This window comes from Oryctolagus cuniculus, chromosome 16 (assembly GCF_964237555.1).
Source record: "Oryctolagus cuniculus chromosome 16, mOryCun1.1, whole genome shotgun sequence".
Lineage (NCBI taxonomy): Eukaryota > Metazoa > Chordata > Mammalia > Lagomorpha > Leporidae > Oryctolagus > Oryctolagus cuniculus.
The window spans coordinates 21,841,982-21,860,107 of record NC_091447.1 but is presented as its reverse complement, the minus strand read 5'-3'; the positions used below and the strand labels follow the sequence as shown (position 1 = coordinate 21,860,107).

At 52.4% G+C, this 18,126-nt stretch overlaps 1 protein-coding gene across 2 annotated transcripts in view; it reads right to left on the bottom strand.

Moving 5' to 3' along the window:
• Window positions 1-5,658, bottom strand: part of GARS1 (glycyl-tRNA synthetase 1) — a 39,453-nt gene extending 33,795 nt beyond the window's left edge. Inside the window, exon 1 of one of the 2 annotated variants that reach the window (XM_051852876.2) lies at window positions 5,328-5,658. In XM_051852876.2, coding sequence (XP_051708836.2) covers window positions 5,328-5,567 — 240 coding nt within the window. In that variant the 5' untranslated portion in view covers window positions 5,568-5,658. The remainder of the gene's footprint in view (window positions 1-5,327) is intronic. The other variant, XM_070059401.1, reaches the window with a different exon arrangement.
• Between the last annotated feature and the right edge of the window lie 12,468 nt (window positions 5,659-18,126).

The window sequence follows — 18,126 nt, the reverse complement described above, 5'->3', positions numbered from 1 at the left end:
CTAGAATACTCTGCTGGAATCACCAGCCAGAAGCTTAGCTCCGGGATAATTCTTGCCATGGGTATATCAAACTAAGAATGTGATCACCACACAGGCCAAGAAAAACCAGAAAACATTCAGTCCCTCTCCTTTGTAAGGTCTTTGGCTTTATATAGCCAGCTATGAGGTTCTTCTTACAACTAAGGAGCTCATCTCCGATTCCCCAATCTTGTAACTATTGACAAAAGCGTCACAAACTTTCCCTCTGCCCTTTGTAGACCAAGCAAGCACTTCAAGAGGCTCTCTCAGTGCAGAAAAGCAATGCAGAGAAGAACACAAGGCTCTGGTGCCAATTCTCATTACTTCTGCTGAGTTTTACTGTCGCTCCTGTGACAGGAAAAGGAGACCTGAAATGCTGAAACACACATGGTATTATCCAGACATCTACTCATACAGTTAAGAGAATAACTCATCATTTAAAGACCTCCCAACAGATTATTAAAAAGGGATTTTCTATCTTATCTAAGTTCAAAACATATCAATTATCTTCCAAAGATTCAAAATGCTTCCAAGCTCACAATCACAAGAAAATATGTTTCATGCCAGCGATGGTTTGCTAAAACCACCAGTGCAATAAGCAAGGGCCGTTTCAGAATAAGGCTTACTGTAGACCATGGGCAGCCTCCTTAGCACTGTACAGGAACATGCTCCCTCTAACGCATACAGGCCCCTGCCCCTGTAACAGATGAAGAGACCTGGCACAGAAAGCTCCAGTCACCAGCTTACAGACAACAGAGTGGATCCAGATTCTGCAAAGGTCACTTCACAGCCTACACTCTGAACTGTCAGGCTGAATTTCGGTATTTCATTCTCTTCAACACAGAAAAAAAGGCAAGGGTATACAAAAAAGCTCACCTAGGAATTCTTCAGATCCTCTCCTATCTGGACAATTATTAAGTTCCACTACGAGTTTAAAAAAAAAAAAATTAAAAGAATTCTTCCCAGGACAGGCACTATGGTGCCACAGGTTCAGCTGCTGCCTGGAACACCCACACCCCGTGTCAGAGCGCTGGTTGGTGCACCCGTGTCAGAGCGCTGATTGGTGCACCCGTGTCAGAGCGCTGATTGGTGCACCCGTGTCAGAGCGCTGATTGGTGCACCCGTGTCAGAGCGCTGGTTGGTGCACCCGTGTCAGAGCGCTGGTTGGTGCACCCCGTGTCAGAGCGCTGGTTGGTGCACCCCGTGTCAGAGCGCTGGTCGGTGCACCTCGTGTCAGAGTGCAGGTCGGTGTACCCCGTGTCAGAGCGCTGGTTGGTGCACCCCGTGTCAGAGCGCTGGTTGGTGTACCCCATGTCAGAGCGCTGGCTGGTGTCCCCACTGCTCTGCCTCCCATCCCACTTCCTGCTGATGCATCCTGAGAGGCAGCAGATGACGACCAAGTGCCTGGGCTCTCACCACTCACACAAGAGACCCAGATACAGCTCCAAGCTCCTGACCTAACCACGGCCCAGCCTGGGCTGTTGAGGGGATTTGGGGGAATGAACCAGTGAATGGAAAGTCAGTCTTTCTCTCTCTGCCTTTCAAGCTGATGAAAATAAACGCTTTTTAAAATCCCTCCTGGCTATTTTTCTCCATAGGTGTTTTGTTAGGGCATCAAGTCACACCTACTTCAATCATTTCAGAGTGACCTTTCAAATCTAGACAATGACACTGAAAACAGCTCACCACATCTCCACACCAGTTCTCCCATAATCTCCCAGATCAGACGTAAGTCACTTCAACAGGTCCTGCTTTGCACTGAGACCTCGAGACATACATTCCTTCAGCCACTAGACCTCACTTAACACTGAGACAATCCCACGGTAGGGGGAGCAACTCGCGACAGCACAGAGTAGTCCACGGATAAATTCAGGAGACAGGCCAAATATGATATGCTGATCACAGAAAAGTACCTCTTGGGGAACAAGGCAAGGGCCATGGTGGGGACCAAAGGCAGAGTGGGAACAGGAGAAAGTAGAGACATTAAGGTACAGTATAAAAACCAAGGCTGTAAAGTAAACACACACACACACACAAGCTGGGGGAAGGGGGAGTTTCTGGGGAACTCTTGTGTTCTAGACAGCATTTGAAATGTTTCTTCATATAAAAATCAGACACTTCCACCCACCTAGAAGCAGTCATTCAAATCCTGGAGTCTCTGGACTTCTCTGTACTGTCAAAAATCACTGAAAACCCCCAAAAGCTTCTGTTTATGTAGGCTATCGGGTGACTTTATGATGGTGCAAAAAAGGTATGCACTCAGTTGAGCCTGCACTTGGAACTCTCATCTTTTCCCAGGTTAGCCATACAGCATGACTCTCTCCTGCTGCTGGGCGGGCAACAGCCGCATGATCACAAAGGACACAACCAGCACCCTACCCTGCACTGTGGCGCTGAGCTGTGATCAGCAGTCGGCTGCACCCAAGGCATTTTTGACTTAGGATATTTTCAATTTACAATGGGATTATTGGGACATAATCCTCAACATAAGTTGAAGAGCATCTTTATTAGAAATTAAAAGAGGGGTCAACATTGTGGTACAGTAACTTAACCCACTGCTTGCAATGCCAGCATCCCATATACGAGTGCCAGTTCCAGTCTCGGTGGCATCCAATCCAGCTTCCTGTTAATGCACTAGGGAAAGCAACAGAAAATAGCTCAGGTGCTTGGGCGCCCCTGCCACCCACGTGGGAGGCCAGGACAGAGCTCCTGGCTCCTGGCGTCAGCTTGGCTCAGCCTCAGCTGTTGTGGCCATTTGGAGAATAAACCAGCAGATAGAAGATCTCACTCGCTCTGGTGTTCTTTCAAATAAATAAATAAATCTTTAAAAAAATTTTAAAACAGGAAGTTTAAAAATACTAATTCATTCTTAAAACGCTTAATATATGCTAACATGCATAAAATAACACTTTTGTGAAAATAAGTATTTTCCAAAATAAAATTTAAAATAGTGAGAACAGTGATAACGTTGCATTTCTTAATTTCTAGTTTAATACAAGACAGCTAGACTTTCATACTTGCTTCTTTTACAATATCATGTTTTGATAAAGCACATTTAGAGATTCGTACATAGTTAGAAAAAGAATTTTAAAAGCTTTTCAGAAAATAATGGATATTTTTTATAAATGTATTTATTTGGGAGACAGACAGCGAGTGAGAGTGTTTGCTCCCAGCCCCTGGCTCACTTTCCAAATGCTAGGCCTGGGCCAGGCTAAAGCCAGGAGCCAGGAACTGAATCCAGGCCACCTAAGTGGGTGGCAAGGACCCAACTGCTTGAGCTATGATCACGCCTCCAAGGGTCCACAGCAGCAGGAAGCTGGAGATGGGGGCGGAGCCAGGCACCAAACTCAGGCACCTTATGTGGGAAGTGAGTATTACAGACTTTCTAACACTCTATCAAAACTCCCACAGGCGGTAGCTTTTTAAAGATTACTTTTAACTCAGAAGCTATAGTAATGAACTTTTTGTATTCTATTAAATCCATTAATGTATCTTAAGACTTTGAGCTAATCTTTTACCAATACCTGATTTTACAGTATCTGGAAAATACAGGTTAACTGAGTAATGCAGGTCTTCCAAATATCCCCCATTTATTACACTGCACCCCCAAAGCCCACATTTGTTAAAAACATCACTCATCACAACAATCTTTCAGTACCAAGGAGTCAGCCGCCAAGGGCAGAGAACAGACACAAGTTTCCCACAATGCTAAAATTTCCTGAACACTTGAATTTTACCACTGGCCACAAACACAGCTGTTTTCTTGAAGTCACAGGCTCGCTCATTCATTTCCCAAATAAGCACATATACATGAAGCACACACCACTCTCTAAATGAGTCATTAAGCACCCTAAAACCCCACTCCAGGGTCGGCTGCAAGTGCACGAGTTTTACGAGGGAAATCTGTAAGACAGGTCGAGGTGACAGGAGGTCTCATTTCCCTTATGCACAAACAGGAGGCTTCCCCAGATGAAATTCAAATTCCCTTCCACTGCCCCTGGACTCAGTATGATTCAAAATTCCTGGCACGTAACTGACATATGTGTGGTCTTGGGACATTAGAAAAAGAAAATATTTTAAAGTACCAAAAAAAAAAAAAAAAAGCAATCAAGCCAACAAAACCGATACACAAGGAGGTGGCAACAACCAAAAGCTGTTCCACAATCGAAGTTTACTCAGTTAACTAGATGCAGTCTTCCTAAGGTTGGATAATTTGCACTGCACTTCCAGGCTAACGTGGCAGAGGGAGGGGTTTGGGCTGTTTTTTTTTTTTTTTTTTTTTTTTTCCAAATCAGATGTCTTCTCCCTTCTAAATGGAAGGAAAAAAAATGACAGTTACAGAAAGGACAAAGGAACCACACCTAATTTTATTTGGTCGGTGAAGCTGGAAACAATGAATTTAAAACTTCAGCTCATGGCGAGACTTCAAAATCAGAACTCTAAGTCATTCGGGCTCAGAGCAGAGAGAAGAGACCGCAGAGTGGCAGGAGTCACTGAATTTACAGCAGCTATGCCCCAGCGGATTATATCCCAGTTCCACGCTCCGCAGCAAAGAAAAATTATTGCATCAGGCGCCCGCGCAGGAGAAACCCGTCTGGCGATTACTACCAGGTCATCAATCCCTGGGGTCCTACTCCAAGCTTCTGGCTCTACCCAAGTGGACGTGCGAGCCATCTGAAATCATCTTCCCCTTGCCCCCCTCTCGATGCTCGAGTGTACGCGGAGCCCCAGGGAGAGGAGGCCTGCTCCCCACCACGAGGGTCTCAGCCCCAGTCACAGCCTCCCGGGGCTACGACCGCAGCCGGAGATGATGCCAGGGGCGAAGCACGAGGAACTCACATCCTTCTCAGAAGAGAAAGTTGGACACCTCCCCACATCCACAGCCGATCGCCGCACTCCAACCCGGCCCCGAAGGCAGGCGGGGAACCGGCAGGGAGCAGACGCGCGCATCCTGCAGAGTACCGAGCGCCTGGCCCCAGCCGAGCGATCCGCCACCCGGGCTGCACCGGGCGCGCAGCCGGGGAAGCCCACCTTGGGATTCCTCAACGAGGACAGGAGGGGGACCCACGCTCCGACCCCAGCCCCGTCGGAGCCAGGAGGGGAAAGGAGCTTCGCCGGACGTCCGAGGAGGTCACCACCCACGGAGAGGGGAGGACCAGGGTCGGCCGGCAACTGGGGACTTAGGTCCCACCGGGGTCGGTGAGGAAGAAGGGTGAAGGCAGAGGGGCAGCCGGCGAGGTGGACAGGCGCCCGGGGAGGAGGGGGGGGCAGGACGGGCAGGGCTGGGAAAGGGCGCAGCACGCCGGTACCTGCTGGCGCACGGCTAGCCTGAGAGGCGCCAGCACCTCTTCAGCCCCGGCGCCGTCCATGCTGCTCCGGGAGGCAACGGCGGCGGCGGCGGGGACGGAGATCGGGGCGCGGACGGGCGAGCTGAGCAGCCGGCGGGGCGGACGCGAGAGCCGGGCCGGGAGCCGGGGCGGCAGCGGCGGCGGCAGCAGCAGCAGGACGGAGCGGGCGGCTCTAAGAAGCGCCGGGCGCGGAGAGGGCATGAGCCGGCGGCGCTGGGCGGCACGCAAGGGGCTGCGGCGGAAGCGGCGCGCGCTGCCCGGCCCGGAGCATGATGAAATCGCCGCGTCAACGCTGCGGCGCGCGCAGCCGCACTGTCCCCGCCGCGCGCCGCGGCGCCCGCTCGCCGCCGGCAGATTCGACACAAAGTCCCGGAAGGGCCGGAGTGCTGGGAAGGGCCGCGAGCCGGCGGGGTTAGCGCAGAGGCAAGTCAGGCCGGCTCTGGAGGGTGAGCAGGGCACCTTCTGGAGGGCCACGGCTCCACCCGCCGTGCCCAGGCACCGGCAGCGGGGGCCTGTCCGCTTGCCTGGACCGCCTGAACGCGCACTCGTGCCTGTTCCCTCGCCGCCTGCGCTTTAAAGGGGTCGTAAGCCTCCACAGCAGGTAGGGACCCGGTGGTGTTCAAGCTCGGAAGAGGGAAAGGGCCCCCGAGGTTAGTGATTTGCCGGGCGACACGCATCCGAGCCCGCCGTTGTCGGGACCCAGGCTGTGCAAAGCGAAGGAGGCCTGGGAGAAGGCGAGTTGCGCTCCGCCCCTGCGGGGTGCCCAGGATCCTAGCGGCCGGACCCCACGCCGCCTTCCAGGCTGTCAGCACGTGCGCGGCAGCCCCACCCACGCCCTGCCTCCTCGGAATCTTCCCTCCGGCCCTGCCCTGAGTCCAGCCGGGTCGGAGTGTGCACCGCCTCTGTGCCTGTCCGTGAATCCTGCTTCTCTGCTCACCTCGATCTGCGTCCCCCCGGTGGATTTGTAACACGCGGGAAGACAAGACCCTGGACCATCTCTGGGAGTCCACTCAGGGCTCCCGATCCACCCCCGCGTAATTCGGGGGTCCCTATATCCCCACAACGGTTTGGCTGCAAAAGCTGGGGTCCCCCCCCCGCCCCCAACACACACACACACACACAGAATGGGAAGAGGAAAATACTGTGTTGGTTATCAAGACAGCCTGGCGCACAACCACAAGCACTGCCACAGTGAAGGTGAGGGAAGATGCCAAGTGATCTGCGGGACAGCCCGAGGCTGCTCGGGGGGTGTGGAGTGGCTGCTGCAGGGCGGATCTGCCGGAGCTGACCACGCGCGCCTCCCTGTGATCCACATGCGGTCAGTCTGCCGTGGACAACACACCGCTCTCCGGCAGTGCAGGGGAAGTGTGTGGCTTCCTCCCTGTCCTCATTATTGGCTCTAAGGAATTAATGTTTCGTAAGCAGGGCAGGTGGCTATAGAACCTTCTGCAATATTCAGCAATTCACATTTGTAAACCTTTTATGTCAAGGTTTGGTGTTTACTCGTTATAATTTTTATGAAATTTTGAATTTTTCAAATCAGCCTGCTATCGATTTATGGGGAATTTCAATTCCCATCTGTGGTGTTTTTTTTTTTTTTTAAGATTTTTTAAATTTATTATTTGAAGGGCAGAGTTACAGACAGAGAGAAAGGTCTTCCATCCGCTGGTGCGCTCCCCAAATGGCCACAATGGCCAGAGCTGGGCCAAAGCGAAGCCAGGAGCCAGGAGCTACTTAGGCCGTTTTCTACTACTTTCCTAGGTCGTATCAGAGAGCTGGATTGGAAGCGGAGCAGCAGGGATATAAACTGGTGCCCATATGGGATGCCAGCGCCACAGGCAGAAGCTTAGCCCACTATGCCACAGAGCCGGCCCCAGAAATTTTAAGTTTTAATAGTTTTAGATGTGAACACATTTCAGTGTTAACTTTTATTTCCTTTTTGTTAAGGCACTCAAGTTCTGTATCCTTGGAATCTAATTTTTGTTTTCAGCTCTTTAAAGCAACGATGTCTCACCCATTTTCACGTGAGGACATTCCTGTGGGACTCCAGTCCTCCTCAGCCCCCCTCCTGCTCCTCCTCACTCCTGCGTCGGGGATAATTTTAAAAGACAACTCTGACCAGGGAACGTCATTAGGCCCTTTCTGGCCCTGAGCAGACCTTCCTGAAACAATCTTCCCTTGAAAACTGTTACCTGCAGACAGTAATAGCAGATCACGTTGTTGAGAGCTCGCTGTGTACCAGTTAGTGTTCTAAATGATCTCGTGTGACTTAGCTATCACTCCAGCGAGATCGACCCCATAATTATTCCTGGTTTAGAGCCGCGTCCTTCAGGACAGTGGGGAAATAAACAGCTTGTGCACTGCCCCAGAATGGGCTCTGCCTGCCAATGAAGCAGATTCACCTGAGTTAGCGAGGCTGGGAGTGGCCTGGGGCTCCTCCCTGGAATGCTTTCTTTCAAAGCCCATGAAGAGGGCATTGCCTAAAATAGTCCCCAACAACATGGCGCCTGGCAGATGACTGGGGAGGCGTGTCTGTGGCCGGCCGCTGTGGTTAAACTGTGGGAGATCGGACCACCTGCAGGGATAGGTCCGCTTGATCCCTATACTTTGCTTAAGGTGCCCCTGGGCGTGGTTCACCCCTGCCTGCGTGACCTTTTCACTGATTGGCTCCCCGACTGCGCACGTCCTTCGTAAGCTTTATAAGCCTGTATGCTTCCTCAATAAAGGGGTTCCTGCTTCGACAGAACTCACGGGTGCTTGTGGTGTGTTCATCACCCCTCGACCTTACCCTTCCCGTTCACTTTGTTGGGGAGTGTCTGTACTGGACCTTGCGGGTCAGGGGTCAGCCTCAGACCCCGACACTCGTATGCTCATATTTATTTTCTTTAAGTCCTTTTTCTTTGAGAGAAATAAATTTTGCATTTGTTGAGCCAATCAAGCATGCAGTTCAGCTGATTTTCACAAGAGAATGTCCTCTTGTAACCCACACCCGCCAGAGTTCCCTTGTGTGCCGCCTTAATTCGTCCTGTCCCCCACAAGCAGGCGATCACTATTCTGATTTCTTTCCCCTTAGACTACTGTCTTTTGTTCTACGCTGTTGTGTAAATGGAATCTGAGATTCTATTTGCGTGTGTCTGACTTCTTTTCTTAAGCATGATTTCTGAGAAATTATCCCATGTTTTGTGTATCAGCAGTTCCTCCTTTATATTGCTTTGTAGGATTCCATTGTATGAACCCACTGTAATTTACTGCCCTGTGACTAACACTGTCTAGAACATTCCTGAGCAGCTCTCTGAGTCACTGGTTGCCTGGGAGGGGAGAGGTGGCAGGGCTGGAGCCTTGAGTAGGATGCAGCAGATCTGGGAGGTCCCCTGTGAGAAACAGTAGAATGAACCCTTCTGGGGAGATGTGGGAAGGAGTCAGGCCAGTAGGGGAGGCCCAAGTGAGGCTGGAGACTGCGAGAGCTGAATCTTGTTCTCGCAACTTGTATGTTGAGTCCCAACTAGTTTTGGACTTAATGGTGTCCCCCAAATTCACATCTTGATTTTTTTTTAAGATTTATTTTATTTATTTGAAAGACAGAGTTAACGAGAGAGGTAGAGACAGAGAGAGAGAGGTCTTCCATCCACTGGTTCACTCCCCAGATGGCCGCAACAGCCGGAGCTGCACCGATCTGAAGCCAGGAGCTTCTTCCGGATCTCCCACGTGGGTGCAGGGGCCCAAGGACTTGGGCCATCTTCTACTGCTATTCCAGAGAGCCGGATCAGAAGAGGAGCAGCTGGGACTAGAACTGGCGCCCATATGGGATGCTGGCGCTTCAGGCCAGGGCTTTAAACTCCTGCGCCACAGCACCGGCCCTGATCTTTGTTCTTTAAAGATATATTTGTTTATTTGAAAGTCAGAGTTAGAGAGAGAGAGAGGCAGAGAGAGAGAGAGAGAGAGAGGTCTTCTATACACTGTTTCACTCCCCAAATGGCCAGGGCTGAGCCAGGTGAAAGCCAGGAACCAGGAGTTTCATCCAGGTTTCCCATGTGGGTGCAGGGGTCCAAGCACTTGGGCCATCCTCTGCTGCTTTCCCAGGCATGTCAGCAGGGAGCTGGATCAGAAGTGGAGCAGCCGGGACTTGAACTGGTACCCATATGGGATGCTGGTGCTACACACAGCAACTGAACCCGGCCCCCAGATGCACACTTTGAGGTTCTAGTGGCCAATGTGATATTTGGAAATGAGACCTTGCGGGGTGAGGGGTATTAGATGTAGACGAGGTTGTGGGGGTCTTCATGATGAGGTTGATGCTGTCACTATCTCCCTCTCTCTGCCACGTGAGGATGCCATGAGAAGGCGGCCATGTGCAAGAAGCCAGAAGAGTGCCTGTGTAAGGACCTGATTCTGATCTTGCACCTCCAGCTCTGGAACTGTGAAACAGAATAAGCATCTGTTGTTTCAGCCACTCAGACTTCGGTACTGTGTTGTGGCAGCCTGGGCCAAGCAATACAGCCTTCTGGGTTGGAAGGGAGGGAAGGGAAGAGAGAGAGAGAATTCATAGCAATAGAGAGTAGGACATCAGAACCTACTGAGAGGACATCAGCCCTCCGTGACCGAACAGTGTGCCAGGAGTAAGAGGAAGCTGAAGTCTCAATAAACAGGAGTAGGACGAACTCCAGCCCTAGGGTAGGCCTGAGTGCCTTCTGGACAGATCCCGTGGCTCCTTTCACTGTATGGCATTGCAGTTTATGAACCCTTTGTCCCCGAAGTCTGCTCCTCCCTTCTTGTATTAGATCGTGAGCTTTCCCCAGTTCTGAGTGGACAAGGGCCCTTTATCTGCTGACCACAAGGTGCTTCTCAGGGAGGACCCTTTATTCATAAAGAAGGCCGGCGCCGAGGCTCACTAGGCTAATCCTCCGCCTTGCGGTGCCGGCACACCGGGTTCTAGTCCCGGTCGGGGCGCCGGATTCTGTCCCGGTTGCCCCTCTTCCAGGCCAGCTCTCTGTTGTGGCCAGGGAATGCAGTGGAGAATGGCCCAAGTACTTGGGCCCTACACCCCATGGGAGACCAGGAGAAACACCTGGCTCCTGCAGATCAGCACGGTGTGCCGGCCGCAGCGCGCCAGCTGCGGCTGCCATTGGAGGGTGAACCAACGGCAAAGGAAGACCTTTCTCTCTGTCTGTCTCTCTCTCTCACTGTCCACTCTGCCTGTCAAAAAATAAAAAATAAATAAATAAATATTCATAAAGAAAACAAACCCTGCCCATGTGCAGAGCAATGTGGGGCCATGGTCTCAGCCTCCTTTTTCCTCCCTGCAATGCTGTTCTTACAAACAACAAACCCTGCTTTGGAATTCTGAGTCCAAGGCCATATGTCCAAGACTTTAAAGGAGAAGTGAAGTGGAAAGAAGAGAATTAGAGAAGTAGAAGAATGGGAGTTTGAGGTCAGACAGTCGGATTTGGGAGGCAAATATCTCAGAAATGGGGAGTTCCAAATAGTGACAAAACCCAAGCCGTGTCCCTGAGAATGGCACTTAGAGTGCAGTTGGGGTCACTGCAGATGCAGAGGCTGAAGCTGCGAGGGGTGAGCAGGGCCCTTCCCAGGACTGTGTGGTTGACAGGAGACTTGGAGTGGTGAGGGGGGCTAAGGCCAGGCGCCGACTTCACTGAGGCAGGCAGAGACCAGGATGCTGGAGGATGGAAGATGAAGGTGGTAGGCGTTGCTGTAGACAAGGGCCAAGAGCCTTGGGAGAGGGAGGCTTTACTAGATGGAGGAGGAATGTTCTGGAAGAGCCCAGGGAGGGCGAGCACTCAGGCATAGGAGACGAGCCACACCTGGTGGATAGGGCTGTGTGAGCCTGTGTCCCCATGGGAAATGCCAGGCTTCAGTTAAAGTCCTATACCCCTTTGCTGAAAGTCCCCTCCCTGGTCTCATTCCCATCCCAAACTGTGAGCATCCGCATACCGAGCGGAGCTCATCGCCGGTTCCACAATGGGATCCACAGGACAACATGCAGACCCCCAGTCAATGCCTGCACTGGCTTAGGCCAGAGTCTAACAGAAACAACATGCTGTTATAAAGCCCCCAGTGGGAAATGGAGGCTCAAACGCTAAACTCACTCGCCACTTCGAGATGACGCAGTAATTCCAGGTCCTAGCCTCCTCCTCGCCTCAGTTTCTTCTGCTGCTCAGGCTCAGGCAGGGGGTGTCTCTGTATTTGGGTGAAGGGGAGCTTCCGTCAGCACCTCCAGCCCAGGCAGGTGTGTTAATCCCTCGGGGCAGAGAAACTGAAAGGGCTCTCGCAGGCTGTATTGGTCTGTTGCTGTCGCTGTCTCTGGATATTTATAAATCCAGCTTATTTAACTCACTCATACGGAGGGAGAAGTCCAAGAACAGACAGCCCCAGCAGCCCAGCCTCTGGCGAGGGCTCTATGGCTACATAAAAATATGGTGGGAACACGAACCAGAGGAAGGGAGGTGTCACATGGGCAAGACAAGACCCAGGAAGGAATTAGAGGCCAGGCTTGGCTGTTTTTAAAACAGTCCACACTTGGGGAACTAACCGGGGTCCCGTGAGAACTACATCAATCCCTTCCAAGAGTGGTGCTCCTGGGGACCTAACCACCTTCCATTAGGCCCCACCTTCTCAACACCACCACCAGGCTTCTAGCACCCGAACATTTGTAGGACAAGCCATTTCAAAACCATAGCAAATGCCATTTAGTTAAAGAATCTAGAATCCATGGCAAACTGGTTCCACATCCACCCGATTTAGAAACAAATGTATCCCCAGCCCCAGAGCCATCATATGGCTGAAGAATGGCCCAGGAACCGACAAGGGAGGGCTGTCCCAGCATCACAAAGAGACTCAGTAGTTTCAGAGAGCGGCGAGGCCGCTGGATGTGGTCTTGGCTTCAGCTTCCCCAGACCAGTCGGGTCAGGCCTCTGACAGTCAACTCTCCCACGGTGAGGCTACCTTGGCACTGTCCCTTTGCCTCATCTGAGAGAGGACCCGCCCCACATGCTGTCTCTTCCTTCAAGTAGCTGTGTCTTAGAATCCCCTCTCCTCTGATAACATGCAGCCATTGCAATGGTCGCAGTCGCCACGTCCCAGTCTCCTTGTTGGCATCTGTCTTTCCCTTCATATTCCCCAGCACATTGCACAATCTCTTCGTGACCATTTCCTCTGAGAGCCCTGGGTTTCTGGAACCCCGAGCTACCCTGAGGGTGGAGGGCAGGGATCTGCCAGTGGCACGGCCTTCCCCAAAAACCTCCCCAGGCGCCTTCAGCTTAGAATGGCTCAGGGCCGCAGAGACTGCTGGGAAGGAAGATTTCTCCTCTAGGCCCTCAGCACAGCCTGGAACAGAAGCGGCTCTTTGACTGCTGAAGCAGGTGCCTTGGGGCCCAACGGAGTCTTCACCGCTTCCACTTGCTTCCCAAGCCGTGCTCTGTCCCCAGGCATCAGAAGCCTTGGGATCCCCCTGTAGTGGAGGGGAAGGTGAGGCTGGACCTCTGCGGCTGTTCCCGTTGCTTTGCTCTTGCTCTTTTCCATGGATTCCTGCAGTCCAACCCACCCCTTAACTTGCTCATTTTCCTTCTTTAATGCATATTTGCCAGGGCCTGGTGTTATGGCTCAACAGGTTAAGCCACAGCTTGCAACACCAGCCACCCTTATCAGAGTGCCAGAGGCTGCTCCGCCTCCAATCCAGCTCCCTGCTAACACACCTGTGAAGGCAGCAAGCAGTGGTCCAAATACTCAGGCCCACCCACCTATGTGTGAGACCTTGATGGAGTTCCGGCCTTATGGCTTCAGCCTGGCCCAGGCCTGGCAGTTGTGGCCATTTTGGGAGTGAGCCCAGTGGATGGAAAATCCTTTCTCTCTCTCCTCTCTCTCTCTTTATCTCTCTCCCTCTTTCCCTCCCTTTCACATAAACACATAAGAGCCACAAAAGCTGCATCTGATATGTAAGAGGAGAGAGAGGGTAAAAAGGTGACTTGAGTTTATAAAAGGTCTATTTACAGGTGACTACTAAGGAGCATGGACTTGGGCAAAGCTGGGCTGGTTCACACAGCTGCTGGGGCCCAGCCCGTGTGAGTGGACTGAGCTGGTGGTGATGGGTACACTCTCTAGGTCAGTCTCCCTGGCTTTCTGGTTTCCTCAAGAACCCGGGTACCCGCCTTTCTTGTGCACCTTCTGCATGCCAGGGTGTGGCTGCCTTCCCAGGAGCCCAGCCTGGTTTTCTTCCACTCGCACATCTAGGATCCTAGAGTGCTCCCCAGATCCAGGTGTGGCAGGGAAGGAGTCCTCCTCCAAATCTGTGTGACCTTAAACACGGCCCTTCCCCATCTGGCCTCGGTCTCCCCAGCTGATCAATGAGGGGAGCTGGACCTGCTGACCTTCTGGTCCCTTCTAGCTCCAACTATGAATTTGTGACAGTGTGACTTAAAGAGAAAATCCCCAAGAAATAGAAGGCCCGCAGATTTCATTGTGTCCAGCAGAGGGGAGTAGAGACCCACATACAGCCACTGGACAAAACCGGGGTTGCCATGCAGCTAGAGCCTGGCTCTGCCTTCAGTGCCAGAAAACTCAGCATTAGGTCAAAGATTGCAAGCAGAAGGGACCCTGCCCCTGCAGAGGGACCCCAGGGAGTCCTCCAAGCCCCTTCTCAGCTCAGATTCCGTAATTCTCTTCTGCAGAGAGAAGCGGGGCCAGACACCAAATAACAGTGGTGCTCTGGATGTGTCAGAGGGAGGAGGCTTACTGAAGCTGGGAAGACAGGACAGGCAAAGACAGACAAAAGCCATGATGCCTCCCAGAAGCCAGGCACCACAGCCAGGTTCACAGGACTCCAGCTGGGTGCACTCAGGATTTGAACCGTGTTTCTCCACGCTCCCCGCCCCCAATCTCAGAGAGTGGTCTTATTTGCAGATATAATTAATTCCATTAAGGTGAGCTGGTGTTGGAGTAGGGTGGGCCCCGAGTCCAGTAGGACCAGTGTCTCTCTCAGAAGGGGGAGATTCTGCAGCGGGCATTACTTTTTTTTTTTTTTTTTTTTTTTTTTTTTTTTTTTTTTTTGCGGGCATTACTTTTAAGGAAAAAGAAAAAAGTCTGCTCAGACCCAGGAGAGTCTGGCTGGCCAGGAAGCAGCGAGTGGTCTGTCCGTCAGAGGCACGTTTGTCTGCAGGTAACAGGGACGTGAGGAGCAGGCAGGGCAACACAGTGCTGTTTCCTCTTGTCTACGCAGAAGCCTCCTGGTGGGAAGTCTAGGGGAGAGCGAGGCCCCAGGATGCTGGGGCTGAGTTCCCCCACAGGGCTAGCTCCAGGTGGCTCCTGAGTTGCCAGTCTTCAGGCTCACTGGGCAACGGGGTGGAGGCTGAAGTGACAGGGTACGGGCCAGCATCGTGGGGCCTCCCTCTGCAGGAGCCATAGGGTGTGGTGTCAGTGTGGCTGGGCCGTGGGCCCCAGATACGTGGTCAAACACATCTTGATGTTGCTGTGAAGGTGCATTTTTGGTGAGATTAACATTTAAATAATCAGTTTTTTAAAAATATTTATTTATTTATTTTAAAGATAGAGTTACAGAGAGAGAGGGAGAGACAGAGAGAGAAAGCGATCTTCCATCTACTGGTTCACTCCCTAATTGGCTGCAACAACCAGGGCAGGGTCAGGCTGAAGCCAGGAGCCTGAACTCCATCCAGATATCCCACATGGGTGGCAGTACTTGGGCCATTTTCTTCTGTCTTCCCAGGCGCATTAGCAGGGAGCTGGATCAGAAACAGAGCAGCTGGGACTTGAAACTTGAACCAGCACTCCGTCATGGGATGCCGGCATCACAGGAGGTGGCTTGGCCCACTATGCCATAATGCCACCTTCCCCCGCTCTGTTTACTGCTTGACATTATCCTCTAGAAAATGCCTGCCGAAGGGGCACATGTTATACAGCAAGAGCTGTGCGGTCTAGGCTCTGTGGTTCCTGTCATGCTCTCCCCATTCTAGAGAGTCTGCTCTCGCCACTCAGCTCTGCTGGGCCCCAGCTGTCCTGCAACTCCCTCCTCCACATGGAGCGAGATGAGGCCAGGGGAGGACCCTCCTGACCCCAGCCCCCCAGGACGGCAAGACAGCACAGAGCGGCAGAGGGGCAAACACTGGCACCCTTGGGGCCCTAGCCTCTTTTCAAGTCCAGCCAATACTTCCACAGTGTGCCTGTCTTCCCAGAAGCTACGGCTGAAAAGCCAAGAAGAGGGGCCGGCATTGTGATGTGTCCAGTTAAGCCACCGTCTGCGACAAATGCAGCCCACATGGGCACCATAAACCTCCAGACGCTGCTGGTGCACAGGGGTCACTCCGAGCAAGAGCACGCAGCATGGACCCTGGGAGTCAGAAGTCACCACTCCCACTTCCGGAGCCGTAGACAGAGTCACGGGGAGGACGGGCTTTCCATCGCATCAGTCCGTGCTGCCTGCACTGCCGCACAGCACAGCAGGGAGCTCCTGGCCCAACTGCCACCAACAGGGAGTGTTCTTACAGACAAAGTGCATAGTAATTAGTCTGTGCGCACATTATACAAATCTTTGGAGCGGTGCTCCAGAAGTAACAGGTTTTGGAAGGAAAATCAGCCTTTCGATTAGCATTTTTTGAGAGCTAGAGAGGCAGATTGAAAGAAAGAGACAGACGGAGCTCCCATCTGCTGGTTCATTCCCAGGTGCCTGTGGCAGCCAGGGCTGGGCCAGGACTGAAGGCAGGGACGGTGGTCCAGGGGAAGAGACCTGGCATCTGATCAGATCAGGAACGGGAGGAGACTACAGCGGGAAGCGCGGAGCTGCACACGGGCAGGAGAGAGCAGGCGAAGGGCTCTCTCCGAGGTCACGTGGAGGAAGTGCTTCAGGGCCGGTCGCCGTGGTCCACGGCAGCTGAGACACCGAGGGGGACGAGGATGGGGCACAGAGCACTGTACAGCATCTGTGAAGGGCCTTGGCTGACTAGACAGGAGCAGCTTCAGAGGAGGGCTGAGAACTGGAGCTGACTGCATGGCTTCAGATAAAGCATCCCCCCCTTTTTATTTTTTTCTTGAGCCCTTTCCCATTCTCTGGTATAGCTGATCTCTGGGGCCTCCACTCTTAGTATTTTACACTTATTCTGTGTATTGTATCTGTTACATTTCCTGTGCAATGTGTCCTTTTACTTTAAAGAAAAAAAAAGTGGAGGCAGATGTTTGGTGTCTTGGTAAGATTCTGGCTGGAACACCTGTGTTTCTTACCAGAGGGTCTGCGTTTAATACCCAGCTCCATATCCTGACTCCAGCTTCCTGCCGATGTACACTCTGGGAGGCAGCAGGTGGTAGCTCAAGTGTCTGAGTCCCTGCCCCTCATGTGGGAGACCTGACCTGAGTCCCCAGCTCCTGGCTATTGTGGACATTTGGGGAGTGGCCTGGCAAATGAGAGCTACCTTTATCTTTGTCAAATAAAATTGTAAATGGTTGTATTTTGGAAGGTTTATCATTTTATTCTAGCTGTTATTTTGTATGCAGACCTTTTTTTCTTTTTCTTTTCTTTTTTCTTTTTGACAGGCAGAGTTAGACAGTGAGAGAGAGAGAGAGACAGAGAGAAAGGTCTTCCTTTTCCATTGGTTCACCCCCACAAGTGGCCGCTATGGCCGGCGCGCTGCGGCATGCCTGAAGCCAGGAGCCAGGTGCTTCCTCCTGGTCTCCCATGCGGGTGCATGGCCCAAGGACCTGGGCTATCCTCCACTGCACTCCTGGGCCACAGCAGAGAGCTGGACTGGAAGAGGAGCAACCGGGACAGAATCTGGCGCCCCAACCGGGACTAGAACCTGGAGTGCCGGCGCCGCAGGCAGAGGATTAGCCTGGTGAGCTGTGGCACTGGTCTGTATGCAGACCTTTTTATGCTCTATTCCTGTTTTCCTACTTAAGCCCTCCGCGTCTGCTTTGTAGATGGTCCCCTTCATCTCCCCCCCATTCCCGTACATCAGAAACAGTGTATTCCATTTTTCTCTCTTCCCTGTCCACACTCCTCCCATTTCCGCTGTGTTATTTGCAGATCATCTCTCACTACATGAGGCTCATTCTCCAGCGTGGGGATCAGAAACCTCTTCTACATGAAGGACTAGGCAGTCGGAACTTCCAGCTTTGCAGTCACGCAACCTCTGTCTCTACCATCAGCCTCCCAAGGCATATGTCAGTGAACGAGTATGACTGCGTCCCAGTAACGCTTTATTTACCAGAACAGGCTGTGGGCCAAATTCGACCTCTAGGCTTTCGCTTGTGGGCGCCTGTCTTAAGGCAGCAGCAGACACCTTAAGATGGAAAAGACGGGGCTGGAGTGAAGAGAAGACTGTCAGGAGAGTTGAGGGCACTCAGACAAAGGAGGAACCTTTACATCTTCCAGGGACAGAAAGAGGAACTTCTCTGATGCCACACTGCCATTTACCTGCCCGAGAGAAGGGGTGGCAAGGTCTCTGTAGCTGGAGAGGCAGCTTTGCTGTCTCAGGGTCGGCCCAGCATCCATCCTGCAAGCTTTTGTAGAGCTGCGGGCCCGACGCCCAAGTGAGGTCAGCTGAACATAATTTGCTCATCCTGCACACAGCAGGTGTCAGGAAGGGTCTCTTAGCGCCATGGCAACCAGATCATGCCTTCCTATCAGAGCAGGATGGGGTGAGCAGTGCATCCCCCAGGCCCTGATTCATCCATGCGCACCGACCTCCTTTCAGCTCAGGCTGTGCAGTGAGTGCCTGGAGAACGGAGATGCAGAACCCCGAGT